Source organism: Mustelus asterias, chromosome 1 (genome assembly GCF_964213995.1).
Source record: "Mustelus asterias chromosome 1, sMusAst1.hap1.1, whole genome shotgun sequence".
NCBI lineage: Eukaryota > Metazoa > Chordata > Chondrichthyes > Carcharhiniformes > Triakidae > Mustelus > Mustelus asterias.
The window spans coordinates 163,075,671-163,090,296 of NC_135801.1; the positions used below are offsets into that span (position 1 = coordinate 163,075,671).

At 44.4% G+C, this 14,626-nt stretch overlaps 1 protein-coding gene across 12 annotated transcripts in view; it reads left to right on the forward strand.

Annotated features, from left to right (window-relative positions):
- LOC144502550 (uncharacterized) overlaps nt 1–13,910 on the forward strand; it is an 89,371-nt gene extending 75,461 nt beyond the window's left edge. For 9 of the 12 annotated variants that reach the window (XR_013499396.1, XR_013499385.1, XR_013499394.1 and 6 more), the window contains one exon: nt 13,392–13,860. Coding sequence is in view for 4 of the 12 variants with exons in the window: in XM_078226755.1 (XP_078082881.1) it covers nt 13,392–13,439 (48 nt within the window). In the remaining 8 variants the exon portion in view is untranslated. Of the gene's footprint in view, nt 1–13,391 lie in introns of all 12 variants that reach the window. The other 3 variants (XR_013499389.1, XR_013499391.1, XR_013499381.1) reach the window with 3 other exon arrangements.
- The last annotated feature ends 716 nt before the right edge of the window (nt 13,911–14,626 follow it).

The window sequence follows — 14,626 nt, forward strand, 5'->3', positions numbered from 1 at the left end:
GTCCCGTTATTTAAGAAGGGTAGGAAGGATAACCCGGGTAATTATAGGCCGGTGAGCTTGACGTCCGTGGTGGGGAAGTTGTTGGAGAAGATTCTTAGAGATAGGATGTATGCGCATTTAGAAATGAATAAACTCATTAACGATAGTCAGCATGGTTTTGTGAGAGGGAGGTCATGCCTCACTAACCTGGTGGAGTTTTTTGAAGAAGTGACCAAAATGGTTGACGAGGGAAGGGCCGCGGATGTCGTCTATATGGACTTTAGTAAAGCGTTTGACAAAGTCCCTCATGGTAGGCTGGTGAAAAAGGTTGGATCTCATGGGATAAAGGGGGAGGTGGCTCGATGGGTGGAGAACTGGCTTGGTCACAGAAGACAGAGGGTGGTAGTGGAAGGGTCTTTTTCCGGCTGGAGGCCTGTGACTAGTGGTGTTCCGCAGGGTTCTGTATTGAGACCTCTGCTGTTTGTGATTTATATAAATGATCTGGAAGAAGGTGTAACTGGGGTGATCAGTAAGTTTGCGGACGACACAAAATTGGCAGGACTTGCAGATAGTGAGGAGCATTGTCAGAAGCTACAGAAGGATATAGATAGGCTGGAAATTTGGGCAAAGAAATGGCAGATGGAGTTCAATCCTGATAAATGTGAAGTGATGCATTTTGGTAGAAATAATGTAGGGAGGAGCTATATGATAAATGGCAGAACCATAAAGGGTGTAGATACGCAGAGGGACCTGGGTGTGCAGGTCCACAGATCCTTGAAAGTGACGTCACAGGTGGAGAAGGTGGTGAAGAAGGCATATGGCATGCTTGCCTTTATAGGACGGGGCATAGAGTATAAAAGTTGGGGTCTGATGTTGCAGATGTATAGAACGTTGGTTCGGCCGCATCTGGAATACTGCGTCCAGTTCTGGTCGCCACACTACCAGAAGGACGTGGAGGCTTTGGAGAGAGTACAGAGGAGGTTTACCAGGATGTTACCTGGTATGGAGGGGCTTAGTTATGAGGAGAGATTGGGTAAACTGGGGTTGTTCTCCCTGGAAAGACGGAGGATGAGGGGAGACTTAATAGAGGTGTATAAAATTATGAAAGGCATAGATAGGGTGAACGGTGGGAAGCTTTTCCCCAGGTCGGTGGTGACGTTCACAAGGGGTCATAGGTTCAAGGTGAAGGGGGGGTGGTTTAACACAGATATCAGACAGACATATTTTACACAGAGGGTGGTGGGGGCCTGGAATGCGCTGCCAGGCAAGGTGGTGGAGGCGGACACACTGGGAAAGTTTAAGACTTATCTAGACAGCCATATGAACGGAGTGGGAATGGAGGGATACAAAATAATGGTCTAGTTTGGACCAGGGAGCGGCGCGGGCTTGGAGGGCCGAAGGGCCTGTTCCTGTGCTGTACTGTTCTTTGTTCTTTGTTCTTTATTACAACTGCTTGCCAAGCAAAGACCAAAGCAGGAACGAGAACTCATTCCAGTAGTAATTGAAAACAGCAACGTCACAAGTTCACAATCTTGAAATGTTTAAGCAAAGAGGAGGTAAGGCTGATCAGCATTCATGCCACTAGCAATCACTCAAATGACAAACTTTTGCATAAAGGTATTGGTACATCAACATCTGTATCGATACTTCTGCAGATTGTTCCATTATGAGTATGGAAGTGAGAAAATTCAGTGTCATTCCTCTATTTGAGAGCACAATTCAATTGAACACCCATTCTGATTTATGTGAGGAATATGTCGAACGTGTGAAACTTGTGTCAATGAAATGCATTGTCCAATATTAAGAGAAGTCCCTAAAGTTGCACATTGTTAAACTGAGATATATCAACAAAGCTATTTTAATGAATAAGGACTGGCTTTGCAAGCTGAAGTTAATTGGATAAGGACTGGCTTCACAAGCTAAAGTTAGCTGGAAACATGTTTTCCAAGTTCAGATGAAAGAAGCTCAATCAGCTATTGAATAGTTAAGGTAACGCTTTCAAAGAAGCTATGAAGACATAATTGGTATGGATGTGCACATCCAAATCAGGCCTGATGCAAATGAATAGGTGAACTCCAGAGTTGTTTATTCCTGTTTGGTGCAAGAGTGGTAAGGGAATTGTGGCCAAACCATGGCTTATGAGGAAAATTAGAGATAACATCAGATTCAAAGAAGAAGCATACAAATTAGCAAGAGAAAGCAATAAGCCTGAGGATTGGGAGCAGTTTAAAATTCAGCAAAGCAGGACCAAGGGATTGATTAAGAAGGGAAAAATAGAGTATGAAAGTAAGCTAGCAGGGAACATAAAAGCTGACTGTAAAAGCTTCTATAGGTATGTAAAGAATAAAAGATTGACAAAAACAAATGTAGGCCCCTTACAGTCAGAAACAGGAGAATTCATAATGGGGAATAAAGAAATGGCCGAGGAATTAAATTAGTACTTTGCTTCAATCTTCACAAAGGAAGACATGAATAATGTACCAGAAGTTCTGAGAGAAACAAGTTTTAGTGAGGAGCTGAAGGAAATCAGCATTGGTAGAGAAATGGTTTTGGGGAAATTGATGGGACTGAAGGTGGATAAATTTCCAGAGTACTTAAAGAAGTGGTCCTGGAAATAGTAGATCCATTGGTGGTTATTTTCCAAAATTCTTTGGACTCTGGACAGGTTTCTATAGGTTGGAGTTAGCTCATGAAAGCCCGCTATTCAAAAAGGGAGGTAGAGAGAAAACAGGGAACTATAGGCCAGTGAGCCTAATGTTGGTATTAGGGAAGTTGCTAGAGTCCATTATCAAGGATTTCATAACTCAGCATTTGGAAGGCAGTGGTATAATCAGACAAAGTCAGCATGGATTTACAAAGGAGAAATCATGCTTGATGTGCCTATTGGAATTCTTTAAGGATATAACTAGTAGAATTGACTGACGAGAACCAGTGGATGTGGTTTATTTAGGCTTTTAGGAGGCTTTTGACAAGGTCTCACTTAACAGGTTACCATCTAAAGTTAAAGCACATTGGATTGCAGGTAATGTCTTGAGATGGATACACAGCTGGTTAGCAGATAGGAAGCAAAGAGTTGGCATAAATGGGTCTTTTTCTTACTGCCAGTCAGTGGCTAGTGGGGTTCTGCAGGGATCTGTGCTAAGACCCCAACTGTTCACATTATATATTAATGATTTGGAAGAGGGGACTAAATGTATTATCTCCAAATTTGCAGATGATACAAAGTCTGGTGGGAGGGTGAGCTGTGAGGTGGATGCTGAGATGCTTCAGCGTGATTTGGACAGGCAGAGTGTGTGAGCATCTGCATGGCAGATGCAATATAATACAGATAAATGTGAGGTTATCCACTTGCTAGCAATAATAGGAAGACAGATTATTACTTGAATGGGTGTAAATTGAGAAGGGTGGATACTCAGTGAGACATTGGCATCCTCATGCATCAGTTGCTGAAAGTGAGCAGGTACAGTCGGCAGTAAAGAATAGCAAGAGGCTTTGGTTATAGGAATAGGGATGTTTTACTGCAATTGTATAGGGCATTGGTGAGGCCACACCTGGAGTATTGTGTGTAGTTTTGGTGTCCTTTTCCGAGGAAGGGTGTCCTTGCTATAGAGGGAGTACAGCGAAGATTTACCAGGCTGATTCCTGGGGTGGCAGGTCTGTCATATGAGGAGAGACTAAGTCGGTTAAGATTGTATTCACTGGAGTTTAGAAGAGTGAGAGGAGATCTCATAGAAACTTATAAAATTCTAACAGGGTTAGACAGGGCAAATTCAGAAAGAATGTTCCCAATGGTGGGAGAGTCCAGAACTAGGCGTCATAGTTTGAGGACCTTTTAGAACTGAGGTAAGGAGAAATTTCTTCATCCAGAGGGTGGAATTCACTACAACAGAATGCAGTTGAGGCCAAAACATTGTCTGATTTCAAGAAGCCTTCTTAAAGCCACTTCACAATTTACTTTCCCATCTATCTTGTTGCCAGCAAATTTAGCAACAATATCTTCAGTTCCTTCATTTAAGTTATTTATGTAAATTGTAAAGTTAAGGCCCTGGCACCGATTCCTGTGGCACGCCACTCATCAATCACATCCTGCCAACCAGAAGAAGACCTATTTATGCCAACTCTGTTTCCTTTTAGCCAGCCAATCTTCTATCTATTCTCATATGTTACCTCTTATATGTTTTATTTTACACAGTAACACTTGATGTTACATTTTATCATAGAAACAAGAAGAAGGAGTAGGCCATTGAGCCCTCCGAGCCTGCTCCACCATTCATTTTGATCATGACTGACCATCGAATTCAATATCCTGATCCCCCTCTTCCCCTCCATGTCCCTTGATCCCTTTAGCCCCAAGAGCTATCAATAAGAAGGCTACAAAGGAGCATTGATAGGTTGAGTGGGCAAAGATCTGGCAAGTGGGGTATAATGTGGGAAAATGTGCAATTGTGAAGTTTTGTCAGAAAGAATAAAAAAACTTATGATCTAAACAATGAGAGATTGCAGAGCTCTGAGATTCAGAGATTTGAGTGTCTTAATGCATGAATAATTAGGAAAGCTAATAGAATGTTATTGTTTTTTATTCGGGGAATTGATTGCAAAGATAAGGAAGTTATGCTTCAAGTGTACAGGGCATTAGTGAGACTACATCTGGCGTATTGTGTGCACAATTGGTCTCCTTATTGAAGGAAAGATGAAAACCTAGATCCTCACCTCTTGTCTCTGCTGTGAGCCTCACAAGCTTACCTTGTCCCGAGCTTTTTGGCGAGACTTGAGGGACAAGAAGCAGCACTGCAGGGACTAGAAAGTTGCCAGCCAGTCTTGCCGAGAGGTGATTTTAAGTGCTTGCTCATAGAACATAGAACATAGAACAGTACAGCACAGAACAGGCCCTTCGGCCCACGATGTTGTGCCGACCTTCATCTGAAACCAAGATCAAGCTATCCCACTCCCTACCATCCTGGTGTGCTCCATGTGCCTATCCAATAACCGCTTAAATGTTCCTAAAGTGTCTGACTCCACTATCACTGCAGGCAGTCCATTCCACACCCCAACCACTCTCTGCGTGAAGAACCTACCTCTGACATCCTTCCTATATCTCCCACCATGAACCCTATAGTTATGACCATACTCCCTTTCCAATCTCCACATCTAGTTCCATCCCAGTTTTCAAACATTGCAATTTTCAACCAGTGTAATATAGAAACCAGACTGGATAGGGACAGACTGGTTTCTCAGCATGAATGGCATAATGAACAAGTCTGTTTTCCAGAATCTAGCAGTTCCCTTGTGCTGGGCATTTCCTTCGACCTGTTCCCACATCACTTCACTATTTAGCCAAAATTGTGATGGAAATCCCACACTTCCACGGCTCCCAGAGGAGCAGGAGAGGCCATGAGGAAATTGTTGGCTAAGGTGATTCTTTGGTGCGAGCCTATGCATTACTAGAATTTTCAAATTTATAGAAATTGGAGTAGGCAAATCAGCCCATTGGCTGATTATTCCCAAAGTTTTCTATCGCTGTACTTTTCCTCACAGTCTCGATCTGTTGTAGACTGATAGATGTGCGGGTTCAGTTGATTGGCCAGGCTAAATTGCCCCTTAGTGTCAGGGGGGCTAACACGGTAAACATGTGGAGTTAAGGGCCTGGGTAGGATTGTTGTCGGTGCAGGCTTCATGGGCTGAATGACCTCCTTCTGCACTGTAGAAATTCTGATTGATTGCTGTGTTTAGTTAACAATTCCATTATGATTGTATCATATGACCACCAGGAAGGTGGAAGGCAAAATAGAATGACCCTGGTCTTCGTTCATATGGCATTTCCTGTGTTCCTAACCTTGGTGGGATGTTGGAGAAGATCAGGAGAAACAACATAAAGGGCCATTAACACTGGTGCCTGCTGATCTTCCATCAAAGTTGCAGTGGGAAATCGCAAGAACTACCAGATAAATTCTACCTCTTGCCAATCTTGATGCAATCCTGGATGCACCCTAAACTTTATATTCTACTTTGACCAGATGTATTACTTGATTTATTTCAAAATACCTTGGGTTGGTTAAAATCATTCACATTATCCCATTGTTCTTTACAATTGTCTGCAGATTTTCACCTCTCTACTTTCTTCATTATTTGATGTGTGTGATGATGAGGAGGAATTTCTTCAGCCAGAGAGTGTTGAAACTGTGGAACTCTTTGCCGCAGAAGGCTGTGGAGGCCAGGACATTCAGTGTCTTTAAGATAGAGATAGATAGGTCCTTAATTAATAAGGGGATCAGGGATTATGGGGAAAAGGCAGGAGAATGGGGATGAGAAAAATATCAGCCATGTTTGAATGGCGGAGCAGACTCGATGGGCAGAGTGGCCTAATTCTGCTCCTATGTCTTATGGTCTCAATACACACTGAAAGTTGCACCAATTTCCTTTCTATTTCTTTGCTCTATCTACATGGATTCTTTCTTAAAACAGCCCCCCAAAATATATTTTCATTGGAGCAGTTTGAGAATCCTTCATTAAAACTATCAACTTAATCCTCCTTTCTCTTCCCTTCCCATTTCTCCTCTGAACGGTATAATCAGGAACATTATAGAAACATTCTGAGAGATTTTCCGACAGAATCACTGAAGCACCAAGCTGCAAAAAATGTTGGAAATGTGGGTGACTTGGAGCACATAAATCTTTTAAGAAATTTGTCTGATTTTTCTTTTGCCTCAGAGAATTCCTCTAACTCTATTAAGCATCCAAACCCAAGCTACACCTTTGATATATGACTATATCAAGTTCCTTCAACTGCAATCCACACTTTTGAGCTCTGATCTTTTTTTGAGTTGTGTGTGTTCAGACGTGTACCATTCATGCCTAACACTAATTATTCAGACCATTAAAATTTTCTTGGTTTTCTCATTTAATATTTTGACATCCCTTGCACCTCCAAATGGTAGAAGAATTCCAAAGGTAATTCATTGCTTCATAATAACAGAGCTGGTTTCTCTGCAAGACAAATGTGCTTGTACGTTGGCCTTCAAGTTAAGAATTCCTGGCTTCCTGCACTGGAGTGACAGTGTATCATTCTGATATCCTATTGCTTCTGTTGCACCTATATAGGTGAAGACGGCTGTCCCCTAATTATTATAATGACCCTGCTCCCCAGATTTGGAATTAGATTAATATTCTAAGATGTCGGTAGCCAGAGCTTCCAAAATGGCCACAATTCCAAAAGTGGAGTGGGATTCCAATAATTTTGGACTTTTTAATGCCTTTTTAGTTGGGAACATAACAATAACTGAGTAAAAACTTCCCTTCGTATCCAGCCACTCGAACATCACATTTCAGATTGCTATAGGCTCTGACCTGACTGTGTGAGGTAAATCAGTATTCATCACTCTAATGATGCAGGATTTATGAAACAAAATAGTTTCACCATGTCCTTTCCATGACCCCCCAACCCTCCTTTTCCTAAAATTGATGTTTGAACACCATTAAGTGCTATTAACCTCAGCCTATACATGATTTTAATGCCACATTTACGTAAATAATTAATTTTTACTGACTGAGAAGAATGACTGAATTAAATATGCAAAATAAATGACTTTGAAATGCAGCCGACATCATCTCGCTGCCGAATGAGAAGTAAATGGAAAGTGTAGAATAGTGAAAAAGATCCTTTGTACAGTTTACAGGGGTATGATCATAATTACCTCGGTGGCAACACTCAGAGCAGCTCGAGTAACTGACCAACAGTTTTGCACGGTGATATCTTAGAAATACAAAAACATGTCTTGATGTGATTCATTCCTTGTAACCCGGTGTCTTGAGAAAATGGAAAAGGCATTTGCTCATCCCTTTAAAAACAAATTGTCCTTCTTAATCTCCTGCAGCTGTTCACTCCTTGTAAAAGTTTCCATTTACTGAGTACTGTCACCCTCTGCAAATTTTCCCAAAAGACCCATAATTCATACGCGAGACAAAGTGATATCAAGATTTTTAAGTGATTTGGACAGCGCAGCTGAGCACACGATCTGTGCTGTTGATAAAAGTATTAAAATAAAACAAGTTTATTAACACACTGACAATGATTTGATTGTATTTTATGTACATTTTCATAATCTATAACATTTACCATGGATGTGAGTCTCAATGGTCCCTTGGTTACACAATCACAATTTTTATACCTTCCAACCACTAGTCCAGCTGGGCCAGTGACAGCCCCGCCTCTCACACATACCCACAGCCATTTTGTTTCTATTTCCCCAGAACGTTGAAAGCAACCAGTCTCAAAGTAATTCTTGAGCTGAATTTGGATAGGTAGTCATCACTGAAGATACAAAAGCATCGAGACTGTTACAAACTTTCTGAGAGTTCTCAAAGTTAAGCAGTTGGTACTGTAACAGCAGTCCTTTTAGTGTCATACTCTATGAACCAAAATTGTAAGGTCAGCAAAGATGCGCAAATAATTCACTGGGACCCCTGACACTCTAATGTTCAATAATCCCCATTAACTTTCTGATGCGCGTTATCATACACGAGGCTTGATGCTCAGGAAATAAAGGCTTTTATTTGCTGTAACAAAGCAGCTAACAATTATATACACGATCCCAGACTGAGGGGTCCCAGCCAGAGCACGGACCTTTATACCTCTCCGAGGAGGCGGAGCCCGACTGGGATGTACCACAACACTACAATACAAAGGTGTAACAACCCCACCCTAACCCCAACAGCAACAAGTAGAACAACCCATCCCTAACCCAACAGCAACATATGTACATACTTGTAGTACTGGCCAGACCCTGGCTCAGTACTATCCAGTGGGAACCAACGATGGTTCACCACACTTTCCAAATTCCTACAATGCCTATACCTTTGATGGCTTTATCTATGGTTTCAATAAGAGATTGATTATTTTTAAGGGGAGACAGTGAGGAAGTTGGTAATGAGGGCTGTTGACCGGAGATGAGGGGTGTTGATTATGAGGAAAGACTGAGCAGATTGGGTTTGTACTCGTTGGAATTTAGAAGGCTGAGGGGGGATCTTATAGAGACCTATAAGATAATGAAGGGGCTGGATAGGGTAGAGGTGGAGAGATTCTTTCCACTTAGAAAGGAAGCTAGAACTAGAGGGCACAGCCTCAAAATAAAGGGGGTCAGTTTAGGACAGAGTTGAGGAGGAACTTCTTCTCTCAGAGGGTGGTGAATCTCTGGAATTCTCTGCCCACTGAAGTGGTGGAGGCTACCTCGTTGAATATGTTTAAATCACGGATAGATGGATTCCTGATCGGTAAGGGAATTAGGGGTTATAGGGAACAGGCGGGTAAGTGGAACTGATCCACTTCAGATCAGCCATGATCTTATTGAATGGCGGGGCAGGCTCGAGGGGCTAGATGGCCTACTCCTGCTCCTATTTCTTATGTTCTTATGTCACTGGACTATAAATCCAGAGGCTCATGCTTTTTTTTCTATTGGTACCTTTCGGTACTTTATGCACCCTTTCAAGAAAGGACAATTTTCTGTACCAAGTAATAACTAAAACATCACAACGTACATATGCGCATGAGAGGTGGTGATGGTGTAGCGGTGTTGTCACTGTAAACCAGGGACTGGGTTCGAATCCTACCATGGCTGATGGTGAAGTCTGAATTCAATAAAAATCTGAAATTAAAAGTCTAACGAGCAATGTGGTTGACTCTTAAATGCCCACTGAAATGGTGTGGCAAGCCACTCAGTCCAGGGGAATTAGGGTTGGGCAATAAATGCTGGTCCAGCCAGTGACACCCACGTCCCATGAATGGATTTTTAAAAAAAGTCAAAATATGTTTGTGGAAAAATTAGATTTTATTAACAAGAAGCAAAAATCTATCAACTGATTCTGCTAAAAATGTGAGACTTTAGTCTGAGACTAAGAAATCTGAAAAAAAAGCTAAAAGAATGCTATACTTTTGAAAATAAATGGTATAAAGTTTGAACTTTTAATGAAAACATCTGTGGGCTAAAATAGGTAACCTTGGGGAAAGGGAGGTGGGAATTAAAGCAGGATTAACCTGACTGACAAGGTGTAATGCAAGCAATGCACGACTTCTCTGCTACCCCCTCATTCACATGATTTCAGAGTCCAGCACTGGCACTGTTTGAACCTGGCTGGCACTACTTAAAGCTCTTATTAAAGGTATGATGAGTGTATGGGCGGCACGGTGGCACAGTGGTTAGCACTGCTACCTCACAGTGCCAGGGACCCAGGTTCGATTCCCAGCTTGGGTCACTGTCTGTGTGGAGTTTGCACATTCTCCCCGTGTCTGTGTGGGCTTCCTCCGGGTGCTCCGGTTTCCTTCCACAGTGTGAAAGATGTGCTGGTTAGGCGCGTTGGCCCGAACAGGCACCGGAGTGTGGCGACTAGGGGAATTTCACAGTAACTTCATTGCAGTAATGTAATGTAAACCTTACTGGTGACTAATGAATAAACTTTCATTTTTTAATGTGGTTGCTGGTGTCCTGGATGGTGCTAAACTGAGAGAGACAGAAAAATAGCTGAACATGGGAGAGCGGGGGCAGAGCCCTCCAACCAATTACAAGCTTTGCTGAGGTGCCACCCCAGGTAGAGTGCGCTGGTTTCGCGGAGCACATACCTGCTGACCTCTCGGCAATGACATTCAGTCTCCTACTGCACCCCTTGTCAGTGCTCTTGCAATTGTCCGTCAACCAGCCGACCCAGACTGTCACTGCCTATGTTAAAATGGTGCAGTACAAAATGGGGGCTTCTGTATCAAAAGCTGCTTGTGTATGTGCTCCAAGGCCACCTTTTGCCAGCCACTCTGCAAGCACTGGGTTAGCACTAGAAGCACTGAGACAGGCAAAGGCCCAGAAAAAACTGGGATGCAACCTGAGATGATTAAGGAACAAAAGTGGCTGCCTTTATTCTTTCCATCTCTGTCTCTCCCTCCAAGTTTGCAAGTTTTTGAGCCCTGCTGCACTGCTCGAAACTTCAGCAAGTCTCGCGACCGGCGTAACACCGGTCAGAGTTTCCCAGATGCTTTCTTTTTAGTATAATCAGCTCCACGCCGAGCTGATTATCATATTGAAATTAGAAATTCAATATGATTTGCAGGCCTGGGAAGGTATTCTCCTGGCCCGCTAGCATCGCCATCCCATCCCTGCCGAGAGTGGTTCCCGCAAGTGACGTTTACGACCGTTCCCCGCTAATGGGGACCAGGCGTCCTGACCTCACTGGAGGGAATAGAGGCCATTGAGGGCCCCCAGGGAGGTTAGGGGTTAAAGGGCAGTGCCACCTTGGCAATGCCAGCCTGGCACCCTGGTATTTCCCAAGGGCCAAACTGCTACTGCCTACCGGGCACCTTGGCAATGCCTTCTGAGCCTCTTGGGGCAGAGCCAAAGGGGAGCGGGGCATATTGGGGGTTTGGGCTATTCATGGGTAAATGTGGGGCGGGTGGTGGGGGCAGGGGGGGCGGGGGGGGGGGGGGGGGATGCGTTGGATGTCGCTGCCGCTCTGCAATCAGGATCGGTGGGGGAGCGAGAGAGGGAGTGAGGGCTATCGGGTGGGTGAACAGGGCTGGCCAGGTGGGCAGGGGTGGGTGGAGATGGGGGCTGGCCAGAGGCGGGGTAGATTGGGGCTGGTCCGGGGAGGTCTGGAAGGCCGGCAATCGGGGGATTGCATTGCTGGCCAGTGAATGGGAAGGGCAGCGATCAGGTGCAGGCCATGGTGGTGGCGGGGGGCGGCGGGGGGGGGGGGGGGGGGGGGGCGGAGGCACTGCACATGTGCCGATCTCCGCTCTGACAGATCAGCGCATGCACAGTGGCCCTCTTAGCACACTGATTCCAGCCTCTCGGGTGGGAATAGGCCCCACCCCCAGTGTACCAGAGAGAATCATGCTGAGGCACTCTGCAATGCTCACAGCTTCGGAGATTCTCTCTGCTAAGTACACCCAAAGAATGGGCAGGAAATACTCCCATTTTCCCAGCCATCGGGCTCTTGAGTTTTTGTTTGGGAGAATCCCGGCCAGTGACTTTAAAAATAACTCAACCCCATTCTGTTGCATCCAGAAGAAGAGATGAATTGTCCATATATGATCTTAAGTCACCTTGATGCCAAAAGCAGCAGGACTGCTGAATTCAGCCTGAAGTTAGCCAAGTGACTGGCCTTCAAACATCATATTCCCCTCCAGTTTTACTGGACTCTAAAATATTTCATCCGTCCTCCCCACTCTGTAATCTATTTGTGTGTACGCGTGACATGGTAAGAAGAGGGATAGATCTGGTAGTCTAGGAAAATGTCTAGCATTTTGTGCCAATAGTCTTTTCTTGTTCTTAAATATTCTTACAGTAGCACAGAAATCTACAGCATAAAGATCCATTTGGACCATCCTCTCTACGTTGATTCTTTGGGAGACCAATTTCAATGTAACTGGAGAAAAACTAAAAAATCCGAAACAAATTCTTTATGAATGCATGTATGATGTTATATATAACTGGAGAATTTCTCCGCCTTCCCAAAATGTCTCATGAAAGGCTCAAGTTTACCAACTCACAGCGTGATTGGTGGCCACAAGTGGGACTCACCATAGAGTCCTACAGTGCAGAAGGAGGCCATTCAGCCCATCGAGTCTGCACTGACCACAATCCCACCCAGGCCCCTATCCCCAAAACCCCATGCACTTACAAAAACTAGTCCCCCCTGACACTATGGAGCAATTTAACATGGCCAATCCACCTAACCCACTCATCTTTGGACTGTGCGAGGAAACCGGATCACCCAGAGAAAAACCACACAGACACAGGGAGAACGTGCAAACTCCACACAGACAGTGTGGAGACAGTGACCTAAGCCGGGAATCGAACCCGGGTCCCTGGCGCGGTGAGGCAGCAATGCTAACCACTGTGCCACCGTGCCACCAGTCATACTGTGCTCTCTCATCAACATTACCAGTTACTTTGTCTCTTGTCTATGCAGTTGCCTGGCTGCGATGTGTTGTAGTGAGTTGCGCTGTTCGGGTTTCACTGGTGTACCACTAATTTTTATTTGCGCGATGAAAAGAAGAGTTGGTGTTAAAGTGGGCGGCACGATAGCACAGTGGTTAGCACTGCTGCCTCACAGCTCCAGGGACCCAGGTTTGATTCCCGGCTTGGGTCACTGTCTGTGTGAAGTTTGCAGGTTCTCCCCGTGTCTGCATGGGTTTACTCCGAGTGCTCCGGTTTCCTCCCACAGTCCGAAAGATGTGCTGGTTAGATGCATTGACCCGAACAGGCACCGGAATGTGGTGACTGGGGGAATTTCACAGTAACTTCATTGCAGTGTTAATGTAAGCCTTACTTGTGATTGATAAATGAGTAAACTTTACTTTAAAAAGCACTCTTATTCGTTTGGGCTGTCTGTTATCATTATTGTAATAACGTGCATTTCTTTAATTTATCTAGGCACCTTTTTTAAGATACGAGGCAGAACATAAGGATCCTTGGACCTGAAGTCGAAGTGAACCAGATTCCGCGAGGCGTCAGGATTATTGGATCTTCATGTAGATTTCCCCCAGCTGCAGTAGGTTTTTTTTTAAACAGGGTTTTGAGAGGACCGCACTTCCATCTGCACCAAACGCGGCCTCTTGTCATTAATGGGAATGGGGCTGAGGGGAAGGAATTCAGTGCTTAAGTCCTTTGACTGGCAGAGGCGGGGCCTAAGTGGGGGTCCAGGATGGACTCTTACTCTGAGCGCCTCAGAGGAATCGTGTAGCTGGAGTCTCCGCTGTAAACAAAGCAGTCGGAACCGGTGACTCTAATCCTGCATCTGGTTGACTTTTTCTTGTATATCATCATGCCAGAGAAATGTTGCACACCCCACAGCTGTACTGTACTTTTCAAAATGTATGTTCATTAAATGATTTTGCAGTGCTCCACGACTGCTATTTCCTCCGTCCAAGTAATAAAATCACAGTCTGAGTTACGTGTTTCAAAACCACAAGATTAATCACATTTATCAGTGGAATGCAGATTATGGATCAACTGTTCTGTTTTGGAAGAAAGGAAAATATATCCTAAAGTTTTATCATGCATGCTATCCGGGCACACTGAGAGCTGAAAGAAATGTAGAAAAGGCTGAAAGAAATGGAGTAATCTGGCCAACAGCTGTGTGAGGAAGACACAACTTAATATAGTTACACTTGCAGACAGCACCATTATCCCTGGCTACTTTCTTGTCACTTTCCATAGATCCATAGAAATGCTACAGCACAGAAGGAAGCCATTTGGCCCATCTTGTCCATGCCAGCCCAAGGACACACAGGTGCCCTTTCTAGTCCCACATTCCTGCTCCCGGCCCATAGCTCTGTAGCTTACAGGACTTAAGGTGCAGATCCAGGTCCTACCAACTCAGGCAGCGAATTCAAGACACCCACCACCCTGGCATAAAAGAAGTTCTTCCTCATGTCACAGATAGATAAAATCATAGAATCTATGGCACGATGACAGGCCCTTCGGCCCAAACTGGTCCATGCCGACCAAAATGCCCATCTAAGCTAACCCCATTTGCTTGCATTTGGCCCATGTCCCTCTAAACCTTTCCGATCCATGTATTTGTCCAAATGCCTTTTAAATGTTGTCAATGTCCCCTGCCTCAACCACTTCCTCCGGCAGCTCATTCCATATACATACCACCACCC